Source organism: Balaenoptera borealis, assembly GCF_965194805.1.
Source record: "Balaenoptera borealis genome assembly, chromosome: 1".
Taxonomy (NCBI): Eukaryota; Metazoa; Chordata; class Mammalia; order Artiodactyla; family Balaenopteridae; genus Balaenoptera; species Balaenoptera borealis.
The window spans coordinates 21,191,828-21,219,383 of record NC_138860.1 but is presented as its reverse complement, the minus strand read 5'-3'; the positions used below and the strand labels follow the sequence as shown (position 1 = coordinate 21,219,383).

The window sequence follows — 27,556 nt, the reverse complement described above, 5'->3', positions numbered from 1 at the left end:
AAATATTAATAACCAAATTTTTATGAACTATGACTACAAAGAACTTCAGCAAGAGGGGAGATAAAAGTTTAGTAATCTTTTAGTAAACATTTTTAGCGTAACAGTCTTTGCGACCAGATATTTTTTAAAAATCAAGCTTATAAATATTGTTGCTCTGTATTCAACTGGTGTACACTAAAAATAGGATAATAAATGGAAATACATGTTCTTATAGCATTTCCACAGGAAATGTTCATATTTTTCACGACATTCTAAATCATTTAGCAGTTACATATGATACATTAACTAAAACACAGGTATTCTTTATTGCACATTTCAAAGTTGTAAGGAGGCTCTAGCTTACAAGGTGATTTTTATTTTGGGAGGGGGAAATGATATTTTTTAACTGTTTGGCTCAAAAATGCACACTGCCAAGGCAGCTTAGTTCTAAAAACAAACCTTTTAAAATCAACTTTTGGATTCTGAAGCCAGTGAAAATCCTCTACCGTCATGAACAGCGCACAGTCCACTTTCTCTCAGACTAGAAGTCCGAGGTCAGTTACGGGCTCTGTGTGAAAGCCTGCGAACAGCCCTGGCTAGTGCTCTGAGAGGCAGGCGGGGGCTCACCTCTGGAGCCGGAAGCCGGTGAGTCTCTTGCAGCAGAGGAAGGTGGATAATCCTGGGGGCCGTGGGTTGGGGGTGGTAATCGGGTACCAGGGATAAAGTACTCTCTTGGGCCAAGAGAGCCTAAAGGTCTAAAAGGTGCGTGTCCTGGTAAGAATTCTCGAGGGTCAAGAGGCAGGTCCCGTTTTCCTGGTGGAACGCCTGGTGCATATTCTCTTAAGCCAAGTGGTGGACGCAAACCAGGACCTGGAAAAATTAAAATTCAGTCACGTAACTACATATGAACATAGCTAAATTTAGATGATTCCATGTATGTTAATCGTTAATTCTTCATACCCCTGGAAGTCAGGTGGTGGCATCCCCACTTTATAGATGGGGCAAACTGAGGCTCAGCAAGTTTAAGTTACATGCCTGTAGCCAGCCAGCCATGAAGCAACATAGGCTGGATTTAAACGTGGCTCTACCTAGCTTGTGGTTTTTTTCGACAACACAATTCTGCTGTCTTTATCTCACAAGAGCTTGATTTGTACTTAGAAGTACTATATATCATACTAAGACGATAGATTATGAAATAAGGGCTTCACTGTTAGTAAATTTTGATAAGGGAAATTCCATTGTTACTGTAACAATTAAAAACTCATGCAGTAGGCAGCATGGACCTACATATGCCATCAAAATCAAGGTGTCTGCCCTGCTGGGAAAGGCCTTCCAGCTCCACCTAATTAAATTCAGCAACATTCTACCTAGTAGCTATTAGATTCTACCTTCTCTTTAACATTTCCTTCCTGTTTATTCCCAAGGTGGGGAGTGATGGATTAATCTTTCCTTCTTTTATACTCTGTGACCCGTTGCTTATACTTCCATTATGGTGATTACAAGTTTTATGTTGCATATCATGTACGTATGTGTCCTACAGGACGCCTTGAGCTCTTGGAGTTTGGAGAGTTAATTCCATCCATAACAGAGCCTAGTATGTAGCCAGAGATGTTCAAGAAACATAGGCAGAAATAATATTTCTGACTTTCTATGAACAGCCCATTTTCCCTTGTCTACAAGAGATACCTACTGCCCATCTCAGTATAGGGAGATTATGCAGCACCCCATGTGTCCTGAGAAACTGGCAGAAAAGTTCAAATGTACTCAGCCAGCTTTACCCTTTCATTGCACAGCCCTGCGTAGCAACTGTTAAAATTTTATCTAGGATTAGAGTGCAAAGATGAATACACTTCACAAGTCCATTACTACCATTCAATCATCATACCAAAGGGCGGAGGAAGTGGCCGAGGCCCAAAAGGCCCGCAGAGTTGAGGAGGTGGTCCGTATCGAATGGGTGGTAGTAGAGGGCCTCCCACGGGGGAGCTCATGAGGGGTGCCCCTGGAAAAGGAGGGGGCCCTTTTGCAGCCATATTAACCTGCAAAGGAGAAGTAATGAAAGTTCTGAAATACTTGGATATGACAGATAAAAGCACCAACACCAGTAAACGCTAAAACCCAATGAAGCAGATGTCAGGCACCTGTCCAAAGAGCGAACTCTGGCAATGAAACTCTACCCCTCCTATCTGTCCCACTGACAGCTCGGGAGGGTTCAAAGAATGTCAGAAGAGTGAACACTTCCACCATAATCATATTATTGCTTGTACAGGCAAACAGAAGAGGATGCGAGAGGACTGTCAAAGGATGTTAACAGCGGTGCTTCCCAACGAAGAACTAACAATCACACCATACACGCCACGCCATACACTGCGTCTAGGCAGGCCCTCCCTCCCGCCACCACAATAGCTCATTTTTCCACATTAAGAGTGGAAAGAACAAAAGGGAATGAAAAATCCATTTTCTACACACGTAAGAAGAGCTAATATTCAGAGTACCTTCAATTTCCTTTCATGTGTTATAATAAGATCTCACCTTGCTTTAAACATGAGGGAACAGAGGCACAGAGAGTATTAGATAACTTGCCGAAGGTCACACAGCACGTAAGAGGCTGGGCTGGAATCCACTATCAGCCTGACTCCAAGCCAGCGCTCTTCCTCCTCTGCCCCCGCTATCAGAGGAGGCTCTACTCTCTTTGAAGTCAGTCCGCTACTTCAAAGGGGCCTTGGGTCTTAGCCAGGCTGCCCTGGGGCACAAGGAGCTCTCAGGTGACGTGTATTCCTGGAGTCCTGCACTGGAACTCACAGGTATTTCCCAGCAGAGCTAACGTTATATGTACACGTTCAGCAGGCACAGCTCCAGCATCTACCTCCATTCACCGCTAACACTGTCCTTCACATTGTGAGGTGCTGACCCATCCTTCCCTACGGAAGCTGGGTTGGAAATTCTCAATAATGAAAATACGTATCTCGACGTCAACACAATAAAGCACTGTGAGGTACGATCAGAGGACTTAGCAGCTGTCGCAGCTACACAAGTTACGAGAGAATACACTTATGTAAACATAATTCAAGGCTACTGCTGGGAACTGCCACAACAGGTAATTAAAGATTTCCACTATTCAGTACTTCACTTATAGCAAACATCCTCTGTTACTAATCTGTAATTTCAGATTATTCAAAATAGGGCTTGCCTGGTATACCACTGGAGATATTCTTAAATAGCACACTTCCAAGCAAGTACGTAATAATGATGAATTTACACAATATACGATGAACTGACTTGCCTTAGAGCACTCAACACCGAAGCACACAATACAGAATTGAAGTGATGACTTTTCACATTTTAAGGTTAATTACAACAGATGCTCTAAAGAGATTAATCACCTAGCCAAAACAGGAAAAAGGAGTAAAAACCAACCAACCAACCAAACAACCAACCAGACTTCAGCAACCCAGCAACACTTCCAAGTCAACAGTAAGGTCAGCATTGCCATGCAATTTAAAGCAAAGTAGATGAGTGTCATGCTCCTCTGATCCTTTCCAGAAATACACCAAGTAAAAAGACCAGTTCAACCTACAAGCACTTAGTGCTACTGGATGCTCAGCCAAAGACGTAATGCTGGGAACTGAAGGGCCTTCAGGCTCTTGGAGAACAGTTTACTTTTTCAAAAAGTAAATGAGATGGTACAGACATAACAGAACACACAAAAGGGAGATGGACGAGGCAAAGAGAGGGCCTTGTAGAAAAAGTTAGATGTTTCCTGAAATACCTAATTACAATTCAAAATGACTGCAGAATTTACCTTGCCCTCATCCATCACCTTAGAGGGGGAAGAGCTTCTTGAGCTACTGTTCATCATGGGAGCTGCACCAGATTCTGGATCTGTGGGAGGCCAGAGGACTGATTTAGACTTATTCTGACTTGTATACTCTCTGAAGAAGAATACAAAGTCCCCTACCCACCTCCTCTACAATCTGAGGCTCTCTGAACACACTTAGGCCCCTTACCAGAGGCAGAGGGGTTCCCAGATGCCTCAGATGACCATCCACTGACCCTTGAGAGAGAAATAACAGCCCTTGCATGAATTTTTCAGAAGAAACCAATTGTGGACAGGTCAGGTTTCAGTTCTACCCAGAAAGCAAAATTTAAAATGGGTCTCCCAATACGTATGAGGAGAAATCACTAACAATTTATGCACAAACTTAAAGAATTAAAGTAAGAACTATCTTGGATTTGAAAGACCTGCACGTTAATAGCACCGCTCAGGTACTTCAAGCTACAGGCAATTGTATATGCTGTTTTTTCAGTCTATATGTAATCTGACTTCCATATCTTACCAAGTATTATAGACATATTTATGATTAGAAACAGACTTATAGCATTTCACATTAATGAGAAATAGATGTACACTGCATAAATTATATAGTTTTAAGGCTACTTTTATATTATTCAAGAGAGGAACTCAACAGAAGTTTAAAGATAAAGGCCTATACTTCACAGCAAAAATCTGAAAAGAAACAAACAACAATAAGAATAAATGATATTTACATATTTGTTTTACATATATACTTATACATGACAAATAGTATTGTTATAATAATAAATAAATGCTTTTTGTTCTAAAGCAAATCTAAAGTAGACTATTTATCCACCAAGACAAAATTAAGAAATTTCCTTCTTTATATTGGACAGACCCAAATTCTCAACCGCTGCTTGCATTAGAATTCTCAAAGAAGGAAAAAACTCTTGAAACAGTTTACTGCAAGGTAACACGTCAATGCTCACCAAATTCACTCCGAGGCACCTCTCTTCGGTTAAGCGTAGCAGACAGAGGTCTTGCGGGTGGGTCTGCTGTCAGCGGCGGGGAGCATTCTCCACCACTCACAGGAGATGGGCCAAAAGAGCCATTCTGGCTCAGGGGACCTGAAGACAACGGGCAATAATTACCACTTTAAGTGAACCTTTTTTTTCCTAAGTTCTTGGGATAATTTCTAGGGCATCATAAATATTACACACATATTCAGAAATAAAAAGTAATTTAAACACATTTTTCACCAAAAAATAGATTGCAGCCCTTTAAAAGTGCTCCCTACCTCTCCGTGGAAGGCTTTGTGTGTTGGGTCTTCCTGGCATTGGTTTTATAATCACAGGTTCTTCTTGCAGCATTGCCATCTTTTGGGTTAGTTCCAGTAATCTTGAATATAGAGAAAGAATGGATTTAAATATGAAATAGAAAATTAATTCCTTATTGGATACCACACAGCACAGCCTTTAGAGACTCTAAAACACACTGAAAGTATGTTTTAAAATCACATACTTGTGTCTCAAGTTGGCAGCTTCTCTCTTCTCTTCAGCTATAGCTCTTTCTGCAGCACGAGCTTTGAGCTATTGGAGAAAAAAAATATCCAAAATAAGCTGTGGTAGACAACACACAAAATAAAGAAAAGAAAAAAAAAAAATCTTACCCAGTTATCGTGAGCTTTCTTCTCATGAGTAGCGATCTGAAAAAGATAACACATCAAAAAATATGTTCAGAGATTCATTATAATAATATGTATTAGAAAGCAAAGAAGTCTGCTGCTGTAGGGCAGTATAATTACTACCTGGTTTTTAAATGAGCGCTCTGTCTTCTGTAATTCTTCCTCCATTTCTTCAATTCTCCGCCTAAGAATTAAACTTGCTTTGATCATTTAGAGCACAACTGAACAATATTTTAAACAATCTCGCCATGTTCCCTTTACTCTAACAGCTACAGCTGTACCCTTTCAGACTTCATCCATATGTATAAAAACACATTCTACATGGCTGTAATAAGAGTACACTGTGATCAAAACTAATACTGCATAATTTCCTTCCTTATTATTTAATAGCTGGAGATTCTGAACTGATACCTTATAATTTCCTTAACTGCTCAATATGTTCTCAAACAATCCTGCTATAAATATTTTTCTCCAAAAAGCTTTTTCTTCCTTTAATTATATCCACAGAAAATTTCCCAGAGCTATGATTACTGGGTCTATCAAATGGCATGATCATTTTTTAAAAATTAATTAATTAATTAATTATATTTTTGGCTGCATTGGGTCTTTGCTGCGTGCAGGCCTTCTCTAGTTGCAGTGAGTGGGGGCTACTCTTTGTTGCGGTGCAAGGGCTTCTCATCGCAGTGGCTTCTCTTGTTGCGGAGCACAGGCTCTAGGCATGTGGGCTTCAGTAGTTGTGGCATGTGGGCTCAGTAGTTGCTGCACGCGGGTTCTAGAGCGCAGGCTCAGTAGTTGTGGCACACGGGCTTAGCTGCTCCATGGCATGTGGGATCTTCCCGGACCAGGGCTTGAACCTGTGTCCCCTGCATTAGCAGGTGGATTCTTAACCACTGCGCCACCAGGGAAGCCCCGGCATGATCATTTTAATGGTTTTTAAATACATCATACTGCAAACTGCCTTCCAAAAAGAATTTCTCCGATATATAAAACCACTCAGAACTGTTGGCATGAACCAATTTCCCTTACAGTCTTGTCAGTATTGGGTGTAAGGAAATTTTTGTTAATTTAACAATTTTTCCTTTGTTAGCTTAAAATTTATTTTTTCTCATGTTAATTAAATGTTTTGACCACTTATTTCTGCTTCTGGTGCCATTTTGTTCTACACAGTGTAAAACAGTTTTTTTTTTAAAAAGCCAACAGTAGTTTCATCAGCCACTGACACCCTCCTTAGAAGCTGAACTCACTTGTACGTTTTCACTTCCTCTGCCGCCAAAACCGCCTGTTCATCTGCAGCTGACAGCCGCTGCTCTCTTTCTTGCCGCTCATACTCTTCTTGACTCAATTTCCTAAGATAAAATCAGTTGTCAAATGAAAGTGTTTCTCTTGCTTTCCCAGCCGTCTGTCTGAATGCCTCCTTGTTACTTCCCATCCTCTCTAAAACACACATACAAACAAGTCATAGGAAGGAATTCAAACCTGCCACTTAGGGATAAAAATCAAACTCTGGCCTGTTGGCAAATCACCTGCATTTTTAAACTTCTCCTCATAATTCTCTACTCACTAGTAAATGAAACAAACAAATGGAAAAAACACTCTGTGCCCCATGGGCAAGTTTCCTGTGTTTGAGACAATGAAAGCTCATTTTACTTCAATGTGGAAAGCCAGGGCTGATGAACCTAACACAATTAAACTTACTAGGATAGAGCAGGGGATAATTATTGCTCTTATTTCTGCCATGGAAAGACCTGTAATTACTTCTCTTACTTCAATCTTGGAAGGACTATTTCTCAATCCAAGGCTGGTACCATGATAATTAGCCCCCAAAAAGCCTTTTAGAACGTCTTCTAATTGTGCAATTAACCACAGATTAATTCCACACTTCAGATGTGGGACTCCTACTGCCTACTTCAATAGAATTATGATTAAAGGAAAGAGAAAAATCTTAGAATTGGCCATGTCTACTGGATAGAAAAAGAATCTAAGCTGTCCCATAATCAGAGTATCATCTACGGGAAACTGGTTTTAACCTACTAACTTTGGAGCTCAAGATATCAATCTACTATAACAGAGATTGCAATGGTAGCAACATGGTTTTAAAATGCTATTTTCTTGTTACCCTCGTACTTCTTTGACCATAGTTCTGATTCAAAAGAAACTTGAAACAATTTCTATGAAACAGAAGCATAATCAGAAGAGCTATAGTAAAAACAGTTAGTAATCAAAGAGAAAAAGGGTTGTATATTCTTTTGTTATTGTCCATTCAATACTCAGCATATGTCTTATGAATAGCTATAATATACTTTACCTAGTAAGACGCTAAAGATAAAAATATGGGCAAAGTACTATCCCCACACTGAGTTCGCAGTTTAATGTGTAAACGATGTACCTAACAACAGAACAATCCCTGACTCAGGAAGAGATGTGAGAAAACTGGGTCTTGAAAAAAGATCAGAGAGAATTTTGCTTCCAGGAATGAATGAGTTAGTCTGAGAACACTGAAAACAAATAGAACATTCGACAAAAATATAAAGAACATGCTTGAAGGCATCAGAGAGCTAATATATTAGCTAGTAAGCTAATATATGAGGCCAAGATCTAGTAAAAAAAAAAAAAAAAAAAGGAATCTCAGAAATACAAATAAGCCTGGCATCTGAAGCCACTTTTCCCCTAGGTTCACCCATGCACTTAAGACAATGTAGAGATATAAGGAGGCTACTGAACAGAGTTTTCAAAAGATTTCTTGCTGCACAGAAAATGATGGAGCTCAGGGCTACCAGTGAGAGGGACCCTAGTAAAAGCCCTGGGCTTTAGGTTGAGGCTAGAAAGAGCTGTGCACTTGGAGTACCAAATGAGCAATGCAGCGTCCTTTGAAGGAACTAAGACCTTTTTTTTTTTTTTTTGGCTGCATTGGGTCTTTGTTGCTGCGTGCAGGCTTTCTCTAGTTGTGGCGAGCGGGGGCTGCTATCTAACTATTTATTTATTTATTTATCTATTTATCTATCTATCTATTTATTTATTTATCTTTGGTTGAGTTGGGTCTTCGTTTCTGCGTGCGGGCTTTCTCTAGTTGCGGCAAGCGGGGGCCACTCTTCATCGCGGTGCGCAGGCTTCTCACTATCGCGGCCTCTCTTGTTGCGGAGCACAGGCTCCAGACGCGCAGGGTCAGTAGTTGTGGCTCACGGGCCCAGTCGCTCTGCGGCATGTGGGATCTTTCCAGACCAGGGCTCGAACCTGTGTCCCCTGCATTGGCAGGCAGACTCTCAACCACTGCGCCACCAGGGAAGCCCGGGGGCTGCTCTTTGTTGAGGTGCGCAGGCTTCTCATTGCAGTGGCTTCTCTTGTTGCGGAGCACAGGCTCTAGGCATGCTGGTTTCAGTAGTTGTGGCATGCGGGCTCAGCACTTGTGGCTCGCGGGCTCTAGAGTGCAGGCTCAGTAGTTGTGGCGCATGGGCTTAGTTGCTCTGCAGCATGTGGGATCCTCCCGGACCAGGGCTCGAACCCGTGTCCCCTGCATTGACAGGCGGATTCTTAACCACTGTGCCACCAGGGAAGTCCGGAACTAAGCCATTTCTGAATGACCTCTATTGCTGACTGGATTAAAATAATGACCATCTGCTAGAAATAAACTCAAATCTTTTCTCTAGGAAAACAACACGATTCTAGGCCTCCAATTCCCTCTACAATGTTTGCCACTCAATCAAAACTGTCTAGGCACCCCACAAGACACTGTGATTAAAATCTAAAAGACAAGAGGAATGACCCATCAAGGATCCACATAATGGAATTATCACACAGACTTTAAAATAACTGTGCCTTATATATTCATGGAAGCAAAAGTGTCAAGATTACAAATTTCAGCAAAGGATTAGAAACTACAAAACTGAAACACAGTAACTGGAATTAAGAACTCAATGAATGATTTTAGTAGCAGATTTGATAACTGAAGTGAGATGGTAGCACACTGGAAGACAGGTCAGAAAAAAAATCCAGAATGAAGCAAATATAGATAAGAATGTAGCAGACATAGGGGAAATTACTTAAAAAAAGGTTTAAATGGAATCTCAGAAGAAGAGAGAATGAGGCAGAATCAACATATGGAGAGAGACCCCAAAATTCAGGAGGTGCTGATGACCTCAAACAGCATAAATGCAAAACAGTTAGGGAAGGGGAGGGGAAGGAGAAGAGAAACACAAACCAAAAACATCCACACCTAGGCACCTCCCAATAAAACTGCTGAAACACCAAAAGAGAACTTTTAACGGCAGCAACAGCAGGGGTGAGACATCTGAACAGGGAAAATAAGAGTGATACTGGATTCCTTAAAGAAACTTCAAAACCAGAAACTAACTGGTTATCTTTAAAGTGCTGGAATTAAATAACTGCAAAAATCCCAGAGCCAGCAGAATAGCCTTAAAAAATGAAGTCAAAATAAAGACATTTTCACACAAAGTTGATGAAATCTGTCACTAAAGGACATTCTTCAAGTAGAATGAAAGTGATCCCAAATGGAAGACCAAAGGTGTAGGAGAGGATAAAGAACTACAGGAACTACAGGCAGACCTCAGAGATACTGCAGGTTCAGTTCCAGACCCACCACAGTAAAGCAGGGAAAGAAAGCGAGTTTCGGAATTTTCTGGTTTCCCAGTGCATGTAAAAGTTATGTTTACACTATACTGTAGTCTATTATAAAGTGTGCAATAGCATTATGTCTGAAAAACAACATACAAGTCTTAACTATCAAATACTTTACTGCTGAAATATGCTAACCATCATCTGAGCCTTCATAATCTTCAAAGTAACATTAAAGATCACTGATCACAGATCACCATAACAAATATAATAACGAAAAAGTCTGAAATACTGCAAGAATTACCAAAATGTGACAGAGACACAAAGTGAGCAAATGCTGTTGGAAAAATGGTGCCGAAAGACTTGCTTGACATGGGGTTGCCATGAACCTTCAATGTGTAAGAAATGCAGTATCTGCAAAGTGCAATAAAGCAAAGCGCAATAAACCCAGGTATGCTTGTATAAATATGTGTGTAAATCAAGTGAATACTGGCCGGGAAGCACTGTAATAGACAATGAAAATATCTTGTGGAGTTTAAGTATACAAAGAATTAAAATGCAGGAGCATCTTAACTCAGGAGGGAGTTAAAGCCCATAAAGAGGTAAATCTATTGACTGAGTAAGTCCAGGATACATGCTGTGGTCTTTAGGGTAAGTATATGAAGACAAGTAAAGCAACCAATAACTACCAAGCTTACACAGGGGAAAAACAGAATTATTAAAAATATTCAAATAATCCAAAAGACAGAAAAAAGAGAAAAAGGAACATAGAACAGGCCATCAAATAGAAAGCAAATACCAATATGTAGATTTAAACCTAAATATACATTTAGGAATTACATTATAAGGAAAAAATGAGTACTCACCTATTTATTTATTTATGCCACAACTCACTCTAGAAAAGATTTTAAGGAACATAAACATTTGAGTAGGCAGGAGATTGCCAGGTGGAAATAATGTAAAAGGACATTTTTACTACAGAAAAAGCAGCATGCATAACTACACAGAAGCTCAGAGTGGCATGAAGGAACTGTGGTCAGGTCAGGCTGCAGGTCAGGCAGCATCAGAAGGAGCTGCAGGAAATGCACCTGGAGAGGCAGCTCAGGACAGCTGAGGGGCCCTGTGTGCCTGCCAAACAGTCGGAAATTGACCCTGAAGGCAATGGGGGGGGGGCCTCCTCGACAGATTTTAAACCACATGATGATACACAAGGACTTGTATTTTAGAAAGTTCCTTCTAGCAGCTGTAGACCTGGAAGAAGAGGTATAAGAAAGAGAAACTGGAGATAGGTGATTAGTTAAGGGCTGGCAGAAAAGATGACTTGGGCCTGAGCACACACAGTGGCTTTGGGGAATGAAGTGCGTGCAACTTGTGCCCTGACATGGTGACTGAATGGATGCTGGAGGAGTTGAATAAAATAGTGCCACACTGACTATATCATAAAGAAAGACAATTGCCATTTAGGTGATTCAGATGACTACTGGTGGCAGAGAAGTGCCTTTTTCCCCTCAATATTTATTTATTTATTTATTTGGCGGTGTGGGGTCTTAGTTGTGGCAGGCGGGCTCCTTAGTTGTGGCTCGTGGGCTCCTCAGTTGTGGCATGCGAACTCTTAGCTGCGGCACGCATGTGGGATCTAGTTCCCTGACCAGGGATCGAACCCAGGCCCCCTGCACTGGGAGTGTGGAGTCTTATCCACTGAGCCACCAGGGAAGTCCCCAGAGAAGTGCTTTTTAAAAAATAATAATAAATAATGAAATGGGAAATATTTATCTGAAGCAAGTCAGGTATTTAGAGCTGGCCTGAATAAAACTTGGAAAATCTAAACTAATTTCTTGGTGAGCAAAGAATCAGAGAAAAAGTTAGTGGTATGGTTCCAATGTTTAATGGCATCTGGCAATAGCAACCTAAGCATATGAAAAAGATTAAATTTGCTTAGCAAAATAAGCCTGCTCATAGACTGCTATAAATGCCAAAGAGTGAAGTATAGGAGCAAACACAAATAGCAACTGCCACCAATAAACTATTTTAGAGGATTCAGGTATTTTTGATGGAGAGAACTTGAACTATGAAAGTATATCTTTCAAAAGATATCTAACTCCAAATTTGAGATGTATATTTCAAAAGATTAATACCTAAACGTACACATGAAACAGGTTTTTTTTTTTTTTTTATGGTTTCCATATGGTTGTCATTTAGAACACATGCAGTTAAAAAGTTAGGGGCATGTGCTACAGAGTCAGAAAAACCTAGTACAAGGCCCTGCTTCACTACGATGTGATATTGGGTAAGTTACTTAGTCTCTCTGAGCCTCAGCCTCCTATACTGAATATACAAATAATAATTGTATCTATCTCATAAGTTGCTCCGAGGATGAAACAAGCATTTCTATATTCAAAACTCCCAACAACCTTGCCACAATTACATATTATATATGTATAGTCTGAATATTGACTATATTAAGTCCAAAACTTACAATACTGTCAGTAACTAAATACTCCTTTTGAAGTATTTATTCTATTTAAAATCATGTCATACAAATCACTCAGGACTTTTAAAGGCTATATTAAAAACTAGTAGAACAAATGCAAGACAAATCAGAATGACGTAACTAACAACAGTGAAAGAAAAGTGGAGTAAGTGGTGGAGCCTCAGAAAGGGTATGAGTCGTCAAAAGAAGCACTTCCAGAACAGCAACTGTTAGTACCAATAACTACTATGCTTCAAGTAAATTACAGGCAATAATTGCTGACAATTAGTTAAAATGGAAAAAAAAAAATTGCAAGTTATGGGAAACAAGGTAGAAAGGAAGAAAGACAAATCTATACTAATTATAGACAGAAAAAACTATAAACAGTCTTTAAAAAAGACAAGATTATCTACAGTAGTACAGACATTTAGTTAGATGACAATATTGTTAACAATGAACCACGAAAACCTTACTTTTGCAGAGCCATCTCCTTCTGCTGATAAAGCTCATTCAGAATCTCCACTTTCTGCCTCAGTGTTTTGCATTCATCTTCCAGTACAGCTTTGGCAGACTGCAGAGAACTGCGATCCTCCTCTAATTTCTTTATTTGGTCTGTAAGGGATAAAACATTTGCACTTTGTGTGCACAAGAACTGGAGAACTTGCTGAAGAGGCCAGCGTTAAGAGGGGTGAGAACATGCAAACAGGAAGCCACTCTTTATTTTTCCAGTGGCAATTTCTTTTCAAGAAGCAACCTACCTTCCAGGTTACATTTAGTGGACATGGAGGCTCTAAGTTTAAATTGTAAAAGTTTTAGATCCTCTTCAACTACTGATATTGCAGTCTGTGTCTAAAATTTGCAGAAGAGAGAAACAGTCTTAAAAGTGAGGCATAGTAAGAATTCACAGGCACTTATAGTACTCTATAAAAAGGATTATACCCGGGAAATGTCCATCATCTGCTTAATCTGCTTTTTCACCTTCTCACTCCGGTCACCTAAAAAACAAAAGGATTTCAGTGCTCTTTCCTTCCTTGCTGTTTAACTATATTTTCTTGATTTCCCCCAAACAATTATCATGTTCAAACATTCAATGAAAGAACAAACTAACCAAAAGAACGGATTCAGCTATTTGACTTTTAAGAGATGTGCAAACTTAGGTTGAAAAAACGAATTCCCAGTTTGTACAATAAAAATATTATCCATGCTGTACTTGAGCAAGAAGGGATATGTGAAGCAAAGCTCTTTCTTCTCTCTCCGATCTACCAGCCCCTAGTCAAATATCTTATTTAGAGAGACTCATTCCTCTGCTCTCCCCTTGAATCGGCTACCAGGTGTAGTTTAAAACACCCACAATGTGAACAATATCCAACTTGGGATAGAGTGTCTACAAACATTTCTCTCATCAGTAAACACTCTTTCCCTTTAGCCTCCACTCTAACTGCTTAGTTAAGTTTACGGCTCCAACCACTCGGTACTTTTGAAACTGGTTGTGGCCCTAACACCACAGAGCTACAGAAATGAGAAGCATGAAGTTCAGAAAGCAGTTTCTCCTACTGAGGAGTGTTCGGCACACAGAGCTGGGAGGCAGGACTGCTGCCGCTCTGGCTCCAGTGCGTGCCTACTGCTGAACCGCAAGCCAGCAGCCCACCTCTGCCCCACGCATACAGACCTGTACCGTCGTCCCTTGGTAGCCACAAGAGACTGGCTCTAGGACCCCTCCCCCGCCCCCCACAGGAAACCAAAATCCGTGGATGCTCAAGTCCCTTATATAAAATGGCACAGCATTTGCATATAACCTACACACATCTTCCCACATACTTCATCTCTAAGTTTCTTATAATACCTTATACAATGTAAATGTTACGTAAACAGCTGCTGGCATGCAGCACACTGAAGTTTTGCTTTTTTGAACTATCTGGAATTTTTTTTCTCCAAATATTTTTAAACTGCAGTTGGGTGAATCCACGGATTTGAACCCACAGATTCGGAGGGCCAACTGTACAAATTCAGTGACAGGCGTCTACAGCTTTAACCCGAAAGAGGAAATTCAGACCGCTGAAAAAGGCATCAGTGTACTTAGAGACTAGAAGGCAAAAAGAGGTCCAACCTCCCTGAAACCAATCTTACCTCCCACTTCTCCATTTGCTAATTCATCTGATTCATTTCCTCCTTTATTTTGACCCTCAGATTCAGATTCACAATCTAACTGATTCAACTGTGTAATGCAATTAGTCAAAGCCTAGAAAAGAAGCAAAAGGATATTTATTAGAATGAGCCTCTCAATTTCAATTACCCAGATTCATGAGAATTCATGAGAATTAAGCATGTATTCAAGAGAATGAACTCACATTAATATTATCATCTTTGTGAGTGAGAGCTACTTCCAAATCTTTCTGAGACTTCTCAAATGATCTGATTTGTTCACTGAGCTCAGCATGTGATTTACTCCAGTCTTTGATTTCTTGCTGCAACTGGAAAGTTAAAACACATGAATTTCTAAACGTTATGGCTTTTGCACTGGAGACAGCAAGACCACAAAAAATGAGCCAGGGAAGCAGGGAGCCATGCTTCTCCTTGGCTCGTCATTAGGGACTATACTATGGCCTTGGTTAAGGGAGAGGGGAGAGTGACTCCATCCCTTAGAACTGCAGTGAGAACCTAAGAGCCGTCAAGGACACTGATCTAGTGCATTGCATCCTTCAGGAAATTGCAGCCAGTTCAAATAATTCACTTCCAGTAGGAACAGAAGGGCACGTCTCACTGCCTACCAAGTCCAGACTCCAGATCATGTAACCGTCCCTTGGTCAGAGAAACAGTAACTGCTCAAAGGAGGCTAATAAATACCTAATTCTTTGGCCTAAGAAGCAAGTCCATCGCCCTCTTGAGGCTATTCAAGTTAATAATTGGCTGGTGCTGGATGAGACAAAGACTAAACATTCTGATAGCTGCAAGGAATTGTACAAAAGAACAGAAAACCTAGAACAGATGGAGAATGTACACATGCACTCAATTTGGGAAGCGCAGTTTAAACTCTGCATATCTAAAAATTGAATCCTGCATACATACTTCATTTCCTTAAAAACCATATCCAAGAAAAGATATTCAAGAGGTAATGATATTTGGTTTTCTAGTTTACATAATCTATGACGTTAACGTTCCGTTACCTGCTCTTTCTTCTTCTTAAGTCTAGCATTTTCTTCTTGAACGCGATGGCATTCAGACTTCACTTTCTCTTCACTAAGTTTAGCTTCATTAAGGGCAATTTGAACCTAATGCAAAACACTCCTATTAGTGCAATAATTCCAAAGAAAAACACAAAAAAAGTTACTTTCCCAATTAGACATACGGTTTTTGTCTTTTGCATTTTCTAGCACACATCAAATGTTTGCTCCTCAAAATACCAAGACATCATATTACTATATCTTGCAGGAAGTGTAGAGCGCTTTACCTCTGAAAATTCTGAGGCATTCATTGAAATAACATCTTTTAACTTCTCTACAGATTTCTTGTTTTCTGATATCTGCCATGGGGAAAAAGAACACAAAAATGTATTAGAATTTCAGTAGAAACACTGGGATATATGATAAAAAGAAGAAACATTAACAAAACACATCCCAGAGCCATCCCCTAGATATCAGGTAAAAGCAGATGATCCAGTCTTGGCCTAGGAGAAAAGTCAACAATGTAAAGACATGAGGAAAGAAAATACTGAAGACATAAATATTTCATACCATCCACAACTTTCCTAGTTATGAAATAATGTGGTACATGACGAGACAAGGAAGTCAAAGGAAAGAAAATGAAAAAAAATTCAAGTAAACCAGTTCAAATCAGTGATTTTTCCTAGTGGTAGAGACAAAAATCCCAAGGTCCCTTAAAAATTCTCTTGCTACACTAAAAATGGCTGGACTTGAGGGGGAAGAGCCAAATCTCAGATACAGAATTCCACAATTTATCAAGGAATGTGTCGAGGAGATGGAGCATAACTCCTCACTCTGTAACTGTGGGTTGTGCACAGTAACTTCCCTCCAAAGAGCACAATATGCAGGGGATGGAAAAAGGGTAACTTCATAGCAGAGAGACCTGGCAAATACTACCTCAGCCAGCTGATCAAGCTTAACTGGGTGTGCAATACATGAGAACCCTCTCTACTATCTTTCCAACTTTTATGTAATCCAAAAACTGTTCTAGGGACTTCCCTGGTGGCGCAGTGTTAAGAATCCGCCTGCCAATGCAGGGGACACGGGTTCGAGCCCTGGTCCGGGAAGATCCCACATGCCGCGGAGCAACTAGGCCCGTGCGCCACAACTACTGAGCCTGCGCGTCTGGAGCCTGTGCTCCGCAACATGAGAGGCCGCGATAGTGAGAGGCCCGCGCACCGCGATGAAGAGTGGCCCCCGCTCGCCGCAGCTAGAGAAAGCCCGCACGCAGAAACGAAGACCCAACTCAACCAAAGATAAATAAATAAATTAATTAAATTAAAAAAAAAAACTGTTTTAGCATTTAAAGTTTATTTTTAGAAAAGAACCATGCAAAAACAAATCAAAACAAACTACTAAGACCACTCAAAGGGGCAACTATTTCTTATTTGCTCTACATGTTTCAAAGGGCAGAGCCAAGCAATATGAAAATTACCCAGGGCTGAGGACAAAAATACTTCCGAGGCCTGTAAAATTAATAACTTGGGGTATTAGCATTTAAAATTCCACGAAAATGCATAGAAGTAGGTTCAACTTCCCTGACTCCCAATATTATTCTAGTTAAAGCACGGGAAAATGCAGAGTTCATCTCACCCAACCTACAAAATAGTTCAAAAGCCAATTTACAGTAACACATAACAGCAAAACTCTCACCAAGTCCTGATTCTTCGCATTCTGTTCTCTCTCAGATTCTAACATAGCACGCAAACTTTTAGCTGTGTCACCCAGCATTTCATTAGTTTCTTCAAGATTCTTGATTTTATCCTACAAAAAAAGGTATTAATAATAATTACTCATTATTTTTCTTTTGTCTTTAGAATGTAATCTCAAAAAAGAGAAGGGATTTTTACCTTAAATCTAATTGCTTCGTCAGAGAGAATCATGTTTTGTTTCTTGGTTTCTTGAACATGCTTCTTTGATTCCTTGATCTAAATAAAATAAAGCATTCAAAATTTAGAAACATAAATTATAGTGCTACCAAAACTTATCTCCAGGACTTCCCCGGTGGTTCAGTGGTTAAGACTCTGCACTTCCACTGCAGGGGGCACAGGTTCGATCCCTGGTCAGGGAAGAACCCACATGTCGGGCCACACAGCCAAAAGAAAAAAAAAAAAACTTATCTCCAAATAGGAGATCCCTCAGAGAAGAAAGCAGTACTTTACACATATGATGATTGCTTCACATTTGGATAGTTTGTAAGAGATAAAAAAAATTTTTAAATATGACTTAAAAACACCATAACAACTGAACTGTAAGACAGGAGGAAATAATTCGAGCTGGAACCACAGGGGGAAAAAAACTAAAAGAATAAGTAATACCTTCTGCTCATAACTTGATAATGTTTGTACAAGTTCTGCATTTTCTTTCATGATATTCTTCAACTTCTCAGAAATCTGCTGTTCAGTGACTAAAAAGGGGGGGAAATCCATAAAATCATCAAAAATTGAATTACCCAATGCATTAGCAGCAAAAACATGCTATCTGGCACTCTGAGGGAAATGAACTCAGCGTAACTATTATGCCTTTAAAAAGCAAACTGTAGTTAACAGCATTAAGGGTGTAAAAATATTAAAATTTAAGAAAAACATAATAAGAACCCTTACTTCAATGAGATTCCAATTTAAACTTATTTCAAAGACAGGAAATACAGTAAAATGTTTTAGCTCAATGTCTTTCCCCTTCATGAGCACCGCTCTTCTCAGAAAATGGGGTCATTTCAAATATATGCCATTTGTAAACAGAAACAGAAAATGCCAGCATATTGACGTATCTCTATTCCTCAAATTATCTACTTAAATACATATTTACTGTACTGAATAAACCATTAGCACAGGAACACTGTTCACAGGTAATAAATTGCACTAGTTCAACATTCAAAGTCAATCTGCCCAAGCCGAATCCTCTTCTCCCTGCTGCCACCTCAACTCCTATCTCATCTACTAGCATCTCCATCTACTCTGTCATCTAAGCTAGCAACCTAGGATTAGTAAAATGTTCAAGAGTTAGTAAGTCAATCAGAGATCAGAAGTCACCATATCTACTTTTAGCTTACACAAAACTCATATCAAATACCAATACTGAGGGAATAGTACAAATAACAAAATAAGCCTGAATATTTACCTTGATATACTCTATTCTTTACCTAAAAGAGAGAGAAATAAAGTTAAACTTGATGTCAAGACATCTTATTAATAGAAATATTATAGTTCTTAACACAATAGTCAAATCATAACAGAATGAAAATTTAATAATGGTTTGGTTCAGCATAAGGATCCACAGGATTAAAAAATAAGAAAAGGCTAAAAAATATTTCAAATTCAATTGGTAGTGATACTTCATTAATAGTTTCTGATAGATAAAAGCACGAAGGTAAATACTTTATTTCTGCAACTAAAGATACATTCACAGGGACTTCCCTGGTGGTGCAGTGGTTAAGAATCCGCCTGCCAATGCAGGGGACACAGGTTTGATCCCTGCTCCGGGAAGATCTCACATGCCATGGAGCAGCTAAGCCCATGCGCCACAACTACTGAGCCTGCGCTCTAGAGCCCGCGAGCCACAACTACTGAACCCGCGAGCCACAACTACTGAACCTGCGTGCCACAACTACTGAACCTGCATGCCACAACTACTGAAGGCCGGGGGCCTAGAGCCCATGCTCTGCAACAAGAGATGCCACCACAATGAGAAGCCCGCACACTGCAATCAAGAGTAGCCCCCGCTCACCACAACTAGAGAAAGCGCACACACAGCAGTGAAGACCCAACGCAGCCAAAGATAAATTAATTAATTAATTAAAAAAAAAAGATACGTTCATGTATCTTTTCAATGAGCACCAATCTTATTAAATGAGCACTTAAGTTCCATAATGGAAAGGGATTATTATATATATGGAAGTTGCTAAGAGAGCAGATCTTAAAAGGGAGGAAAAGGGGAAAAAAGATCTTGTAACTATGTATTGGTGATGGATGTTAATAACTAGACTTATTGGCAATCATTTTGCAATATATACAAATATCAAATTATTATTTGTACACCTGAAACTAATATAATGTTACTAGTCAATTATTTCTCAATTAAAAAAAGTGAAAAGGAATAATGATTTCATATTAAATATACTAATGCTTCACTTATCCAAATCATTTATTTGACAACCCCAAATAGCCAGAATGAGATCCAGAAACAATAATTGAAAAAGACTCTGAGGAAACAAAATTAAGGGCATGATTGTTGTACTAAGATATGCCTCTTTCATCAGAAAACATCTTAGAATTCCTAATCAAAGTTGGCTACTGGGTGAATTTAGAAATCTAACAGACTGGAGCATCTGATTTTCCGAACCCCCTAAAAATAGCAGTCATAAATCTAAAAGGGAAAAGAAGACTGCTACAGGAAAATACACAAGCAATGAGAGGAATAACAGCTAACATCTTCTACACCATCTCCTAAAGACAGCACCGAATTACAGGAGAATAAAATCCAAGCAGCACTCAATTTTTTAAAAAGTGTTACTAAATGTCTTTGTAACCCAGAACTTATTTCCCTTGTCAAATGTCATAAATGGTGATGAGATGCTCAGATCAGTCCACAAATCATCCACGATCTCAATATTATTACAGTATCTAATACCATTTTTAGTGATGCTGTTACAGGAAACTGCATTCAGAGTTCCAACACAGAAATAAATAACTATTTCTCTGACGTCACAGCCTTGCTAATGAGGGAGTAAGCTTCCTTTATCCTCCTGTCACCCAAATCAACAGGCGAGGGAAAGCAGGAAGATGCAACAAGCAGGCAATGAGAGTAGGGACCGAGGTCCCAAATGTTGAGGTTGCAGGGCAGCAGTTAGGACATAAAGCCTACATAACCTTGTAAAAACCTAAGCCACGTCAGGGTTTTTGAGATGGGAGAATCACGAGTGGGAAGCAGAAAACGTTTTCACCGTTTCCCCTTCTGCTCACCCTTTCTATTCTTTTTCCTTGTATCTGAGGAAAAGCCCCATGAGGTTTAAGGAGTCTGCACAAGAATCCAGGCAAAAGACCCTTCTTTCTAAGTGATTTTACAATCACTTGTGCAAGGAGAGAAAGCTTATTAACAATGATATGTCTGATAAAATTAAGAAATCAGAATAGTCAAGTTTAGAATGCTACTCATCCAATGCTTTTGGCCATTTAATTGTTAAGCTTCAACTGAAACTGAAAGCTTTTCATCTGCAAAGCTCATTTACACAGAATGACTTCTTCCTCAATTATGTTAGATGACCACGAAACAGAATCATAAGCATGTATCTGTACGAGAATACATATATATATATATACATAAGCATGAAAGACAAATTATGCACAGAAAAAGACCCTAAGGAATAAAAATTTTAGTAGTGTGTCTTTGGACACTATATAATATGTATTTCCAAATAAAAAGATGTTTTCTGAACACAACAGCACATGATCAAATTAGAAAAATCTGTGAAACAGATATATATAAGGGAAAGGACTGAAAATTTACCTCTTCTCCTGATATATATTTTTACCATGTGCAGCATTTTTTCTGTACGTATATATGCATTTATATAATACACAGTTTATCTACACTTTAAAGTCTTGGTTTCTGCTTTTTTCCACTTAACATTAAATTGTGAGCATTTTCTGTGCCCTAATGTCTTTGGAATAAATAAATTTTAAGAGCTGCCTAATATCTCATTATATAGATGAACAATAATTTAATAACCCCCCCCGACGATGGATCATTTAGTTTCTGTGAAGTTTTCACTCTAATAAACACGGTTCCATTTTTAACACCCTGTACAAGATCTCTAATGTATGATTGGTTACTTCTTTAGAATAGACTATTAGATATGGTATTATACTATATAAAAGGACACGAACATTTTTAAGGCTTCTGATTTATAAACTGAAGTTTTCCCATTGAGATTATACACATGTCGTCTTGTTCACCTATGTCTTTACCAACGAAGACTACACTGTTAGCTTGGATTATAAATATTAATTTGTGTTCAGCTTAGTAACTAAAAAAGAAACAAAAGGGCAAGTGATTATAAAACAGTCCTGTATTTATGAGTCTAAAAGTATATGTTAATTTTATTTACTCACAGCAAGGACAGTTCTCCAGAAGAAAATGGCAAGTGAAACAATTCCTAAGAAGGCAGTGGTGAGTACAGGCTTCCAGGGCAGTCCATAAAAATCAGGCCCAGGCTGAACATCATCAGGCAATGTAGCAACTAGCTGAAATAGAGATATTAGAAATTGTGGGAAACCTGAAAGAAATTTACAATAAAGCAGTCACAGAGAATCATCCGCAGAAATCTAATTCAAACTCCATTAGATAGCTCTCCCCTCAAAGTTCTTCAATAGTTTCCACTGCTTCAATAAAAAGAGGATACCGGCAGCTTCCTATTTCTTGTTTGGCTTGACGTATTTTTAAACATTATGAATCTCTCTTTACGTTGAGCATATATTTCCATTTTGCAATAAGCCCTACACATCATGTTGTCCAACACATGGCTCGAATCCCTCTGGATCATACTTTTCTCTTAGCTGGTTTTTATGACTGAAGAAGCCACATAAAACATAAAGTTGAAACATACTATAGAATCTTTTATGGCTGCAAATAAAACCGAAGTGATAATGAACAACGCAAATAATCAGCTTTTCCTCTAAGATTTGAAATCTTAATTGTTTTCTACTCACAGACAGCCAAACGCAGAGAAACTTCAAACACTTCCTGATAACTAACTGGTTTAGATAGACTGCTCTGAATTCAACTGTCTTCTATAAACTCAATGTTTTCATTTTAAATGTTTACTCAAAGACAGCGCACTAAACTCCTGTCTGCTTCTACACGGTTTTCACGGCCCTGTACAAGTTAACTATCATATTGGCCCCATCCCTCAAAGGTGCGGAGGATTACGTGAAAAGCAGCCGTAGGGACGTGATGATGCTCGCTTGCTTTGATCACGACTGTGTACCAGAAAGTAACACAGTGCCTGGCACATCATAAGTACTCAATTAAAAAATGAACACGCGACAAAACCTTCTCAAATACGCTCCCACCATCTCCTTAAACAGCACCGAAACGTCCTGCCCGCCTCGGGCCTGACACACTCTGTTTCCGCTTCGCCCCGTCAGTCAGTGTACCCGTCCGCTCAGAACTCGTCCACCCTCCTGCCAGAGCTGGGGGCGGGGGCCCGTCACCTCCAGAAGCCTGCCGATGAGGGCTGCGTAGAGCACCGACAGGGGTCCCAGAAGCTCCGGGTCCCCCGGGGAAGAGGTGACAGAAGGCACAGTGGCAGGAACTGAGTCCATCGTGACGGGACAGCGGAGCGGAGGCGACGCTTCCCCGAGGGATGGCACCGGACCCCCTCTGTGTCACCGTTTCCTCCTTCGGAAAGGACCCGGCTCAGGGGGCGGAACCTGGGACTGAACTTCGCCTGCCCCGGCCGCTTGCACTTTCGCCCTACTCCTCCTGTAAAACACGTCATCAGACACGGCCCCGGGCGGAAGTACACGAGTCTACGGAGGCCGGGTCCGCCATAGGCGGGGCCGTAGCGGAAGAAACCAACGGTCGAGCGGGGCGGGGGAGCAGAGCGAAGAGACCTCCGCGGAAGAAACCAAGTAACAAGGCGAAGATGAAGGGGCTCACCTGCGGCAGGAACTGGGAGAGAAAGCGCTGTTCCATGGGCCCGGGAGCTTCGAGAAGGAGGAGAGTGGGCGGGGGCTGGGGGAAAGGAGAAAGGCCGGCCACTTAACTCCTGCCCAGAGCTGGCTCCTTTTGTCACCAGGTGCTGAGACGCCGGGCACCTGCCCTAAAATGCCCAGACAGGAGATAAGCCGCTCCCGCTCCCTCTGATGGACCACCCCCTGCCTCGGCCGCCGTCTCCTGGGCCAGGTTCCCTCCCGGCCCGCTCCAGTCCTGCTTGCTTTTGCCCTTCCTGGACTCCAAATGTCCACACTGTCCCACATTCGTGCCGATGCCCCTTTAAAAAGTGTAATTCTAGGGAATCTTGTCATTACCACACCTATGCCAATGAGGTCAGTTCTGGGTCCCGCATTTTAGGTTTATAGGACTTGTGGAAAAGGGCAAGGAAGAGTCTGGAAATTGCGTTCTGAAAGTGGAAGAAACTAAGGATATTTAACCTGGGGGGGAAAACGATGTTTGCAGATCTTTAAAGGTATGTCTATGAGTTGAATATAAAGCCAATTCATTAGAACAATCAAGCAGGAAAAGCCTGAAAAAGAAGGGCATGGCATGGGTGGAAGGTAGGCAGGCGGTTGAAGCAGGCTCTGTAATTAAAACAGTCTGGTACTGGCCCAATAATACAGACAGACAGACCATGGAACAGAACAGAAAATCTAGAAATAGGCCCAACTGCGTTGGCAACTCAGCATACAGTAGGAGTCAGTTGGGGGGAAAACAGACTTTTTAATAAGGTGGTGTTGGCCTAACTGGATAACCAAATGGAAAATAATAAAAATTCCATCTTTTTCTCACTATTCACAAGAATACATGCCAAATGGGTCAGAAACCTGAATGTAAAAAATGAGAACTACTACAAAAAAAATATGGATGTATTATGAGCGAGCAAAACCTTCCTAATTAGGTCTCAAAATCCAAGGGAAAAGATTTGTAACCTTGATTACTCGGAGAGAAAAAAAAAAAGTGTCCAGCCCGTGGACACAAAAATACAAAATAAGCAAAGCCTGACAATGAAAACCTGCGGAAAAAATATTTGTAACATATTACAAAGGGTTATTCCTAAAATATAAAGAACTTTACAAATAGAGAAAATGGCCAGCAAACCTATAGTAAAATGAGCTGAAAAAATGAATAGATAGTCCTCAGGAAAAGAAGTAGGAATAGCTCACAAACAGGGAACCATGCTCTGTCTCACTCATAATGAAAGAAATACAAATTAAACCCACACTGAGATACCATTTCTCACTTATATTGGCAAGATCCAAACATTTGACAACATATTCTCTTAGAGAATGCAGAGGAAATGGGTACTCTTATGCATTGCTGATCATTATACAAAATGATAACAACCCCTATGAACAGTAATCTGGCAACGTCTCCCAAAATTACCTGTGTAATTACCTACTGATGCAACAATCCAACTTCTAAAGTTCTATCTCAAAGATACTAGAACTATAACAACAAATGCTGGAAAGATATATGCACAAAACCATGTTATTCCAGCATTATTTATAATAACAAAAGACTGGAAATAACCAAACTGTCCATCGACAGAAGAGTTGCTGAATACACTACAGTATACAGTTGACCACTGAATGACACAGAGGTTAGGGGTACAAACCCACTGAGTAGTCAAAAATCCCCATACAATTTATAGTCAGTGGGCCCTCCTTATGCGAGTTTCCTTGGTATCCTTCTGCATCTGAGGATTCAACCAACTGCAGACTGTGTAATACTGTAGCATGCATTTAGTGAAAACAATCCGCGTATAATTAGGTATCCAAAGAATTCAAACTCGTATTGTTCAAGAGTCAACTGTACTACGAAACTGGAAAAAAGAAATCAAATAATTCTATATACTGCTAGGGTATGATGTCCAGAATATACATATCTTTTTAAAAGGGGGTGGAGAAAAGTATATTTTTATCTAAAAAAATAAAAGGAGAAATTATTTTTTTTACAGCTTTGAGGTAAAACTGACATGCAGTAAACTGCACATATTTAAAGTGCACATCTGGATGAGTGCATCTGTGAACCCATCATCACATTCAAGATAATGAACATATCCTTCACCTCCAGAAGTCTCATCTCCTTGGTAACCCTACCTGCCACCACCTGTCACAGAATTTCTGTCCTAATGGATTAGTCTGCATTTCCTAAAGGTTTATATATATGGAATAATTCACTGTGTATTCTATTTTCTCTGGCTTCTCTCACTCAGTATAAATTGAGATTCATTCATGTTGCTGCATGTATCAATAGGTCATTAGTTTTTACTGCTGAGTAGTGTTTCATTGTAGGGATAAACCACAATTTATTTACTTACTCACCTGCTGATAGACATTTGGGTTTTTTCCAGTTTTTGACTTTTACAAATTGAGCTGCAATGAAGATTGACATACAAGGCCTTCTATGGATGTATAACTTATCTTTCTTTGGGGTAAATGCTTAGCAGACGGACGGCTGGATCGTCTGACAGGCATATGTCCACCTTTCTAAGAAACTGACAAAATGTTTTCCAAGGTGGTTGTACCATTTTAATATCCCCACCAGCAGTGTATATTTCCAGTTCCTCCACATCCTCTCCAACACTTGGTCTTTTTAATTTTAGTCATTCTATTGTGTGCAGTGATAACTCAGGGTGGTTTAAATTTGCATTTCCCTCATAATTAATGATGTTGAGCTTTTTTTTTTTTTTACTGTGCTTATTTGCTGTCCACATCACATATCTTCTTTGGTGCTGTTATTTTACTGGGTTATCAGTTTTCTTATTAATGAGTTTTGAGAGTTCTTTATATATTTGGGATATAAGTCCTTTATGAGATATATGCTTTGCAATGATTCCTTCCTAGTCTGTGGCTTGATATGATTAAGTTTAAGCCTAGCATCTTTTTTTTTTTTTTTCTATTTGTCCCATCTGTTCTTTGTTCCCTTTTTCCCTGATTCTGCCTTCTTTTGAATCAAGCCTTTTAATGATTTTATTTTATCTCCTTTGTTGGTTTATTAGCTATAATTCCTTGTTTTGTTATTCTAGTGGTTACTTCAGAGTTTATACTATACATCTTTAACTTATCAGTCTACCTTCAAGTGATACTATACTACTTCATATATGCAATAAGAATTTTACAAGAGTTATTACCACTTCTCCCTCTCCTGACCTTTAAACTATTGTTGTCATACGTTTTATTTTTACATATTTTCTAAACCCCAAAGTACATTAATAATATTTTTCTTTAAACAGTAAATTAACTTTTAAAGATATTTAAATAATGAGATAATGGTTTTATATATTTACCCATATGGCTACCATTTCTGCATTCTTCACTCCTTTGTGTAGCTCCATTATTTCCATCTGTTGTCATTTTCCTTATGCCTAAAGGTCTTCCTTTAACATTTCTTATGGTGCAGATGTGCTGGTGAATTCTTTCAGCTCTTGTATGTTGGAAAAAAAAAATCTTCATTTAATCTTTGTTTTTGAAAATTATTTTGCTGGGTATGATATTGGAGATTAACAATATTGCTCTTGAAGTATATATATATATTTTTAATTACTTAATTAATTAATTAATTTTTTGGCTGTGTTGGGTCTTTGTTGCTGTGCATGGGCTTTCTCCAGTTGTGGCGAGCAGGGGCTACTATTTGTTGCCGTGCACGGGCTTCTCATTGCGGTGGTTTCTCTTTGTTGCGGAGCACAGGCTCTAGGCACGCGGGCTCAGTAGTTGTGGCACATGGGCTTAGTTGCTCCGCGGCATGTGGGCTCTTCCCGGACCAGGGCTTGAACCCGTGTCCCCTGAATTGGCAGGCGGATTCTTAACCACTGCGCCACCAGGGAAGTCCTTGAAGTATATTAAAAGATATTATTCTACTGTATTTTCTCATTCCTTTTTTCCAAAAAGAAACCTGAAGTCAACCTTATCTTACTTCCTAAAATCTCTTTTCTCTAGCTGCTTTTAAGATTGCTCTTTATCACTTATTTTGATCAACTTGACTATGATATGTCTTGGTGTAGTTTTCTTCATGCTTCTTATACTTGGGTTTCATTGAACTTCTTAGATCTGTGGGTCTATAGTTTTCATAAATTTTGGAAAATTTTCACCCATTATTTCTTCAAATAATTTTCTGGACACCTCTTCTATCCTTTCCTGCAG

The 27,556-nt window shown here is 39.7% G+C and overlaps 1 protein-coding gene across 1 annotated transcript in view; it reads right to left on the bottom strand.

Annotated features, from left to right (window-relative positions):
• The window catches only part of MIA3 (MIA SH3 domain ER export factor 3), a 53,048-nt gene continuing 25,492 nt past the window's right edge, over positions 1-27,556 (bottom strand). Inside the window, 23 exon segments of the mRNA XM_082349689.1 lie at positions 1-849; positions 1,865-2,015; positions 3,779-3,858; positions 3,984-4,024; positions 4,730-4,758; positions 4,760-4,899; positions 5,070-5,170; positions 5,294-5,361; positions 5,442-5,477; positions 5,580-5,640; positions 6,701-6,802; positions 12,969-13,107; positions 13,254-13,344; positions 13,435-13,490; positions 14,623-14,734; positions 14,844-14,966; positions 15,660-15,764; positions 15,944-16,015; positions 17,349-17,459; positions 17,546-17,623; positions 18,014-18,102; positions 18,816-18,837; positions 21,806-21,937. Of these exon segments, the coding sequence (XP_082205815.1) occupies positions 539-849; positions 1,865-2,015; positions 3,779-3,858; positions 3,984-4,024; positions 4,730-4,758; positions 4,760-4,899; positions 5,070-5,170; positions 5,294-5,361; positions 5,442-5,477; positions 5,580-5,640; positions 6,701-6,802; positions 12,969-13,107; positions 13,254-13,344; positions 13,435-13,490; positions 14,623-14,734; positions 14,844-14,966; positions 15,660-15,764; positions 15,944-16,015; positions 17,349-17,459; positions 17,546-17,623; positions 18,014-18,102; positions 18,816-18,837; positions 21,806-21,937 (2,250 nt within the window). The 3' untranslated portion in view covers positions 1-538.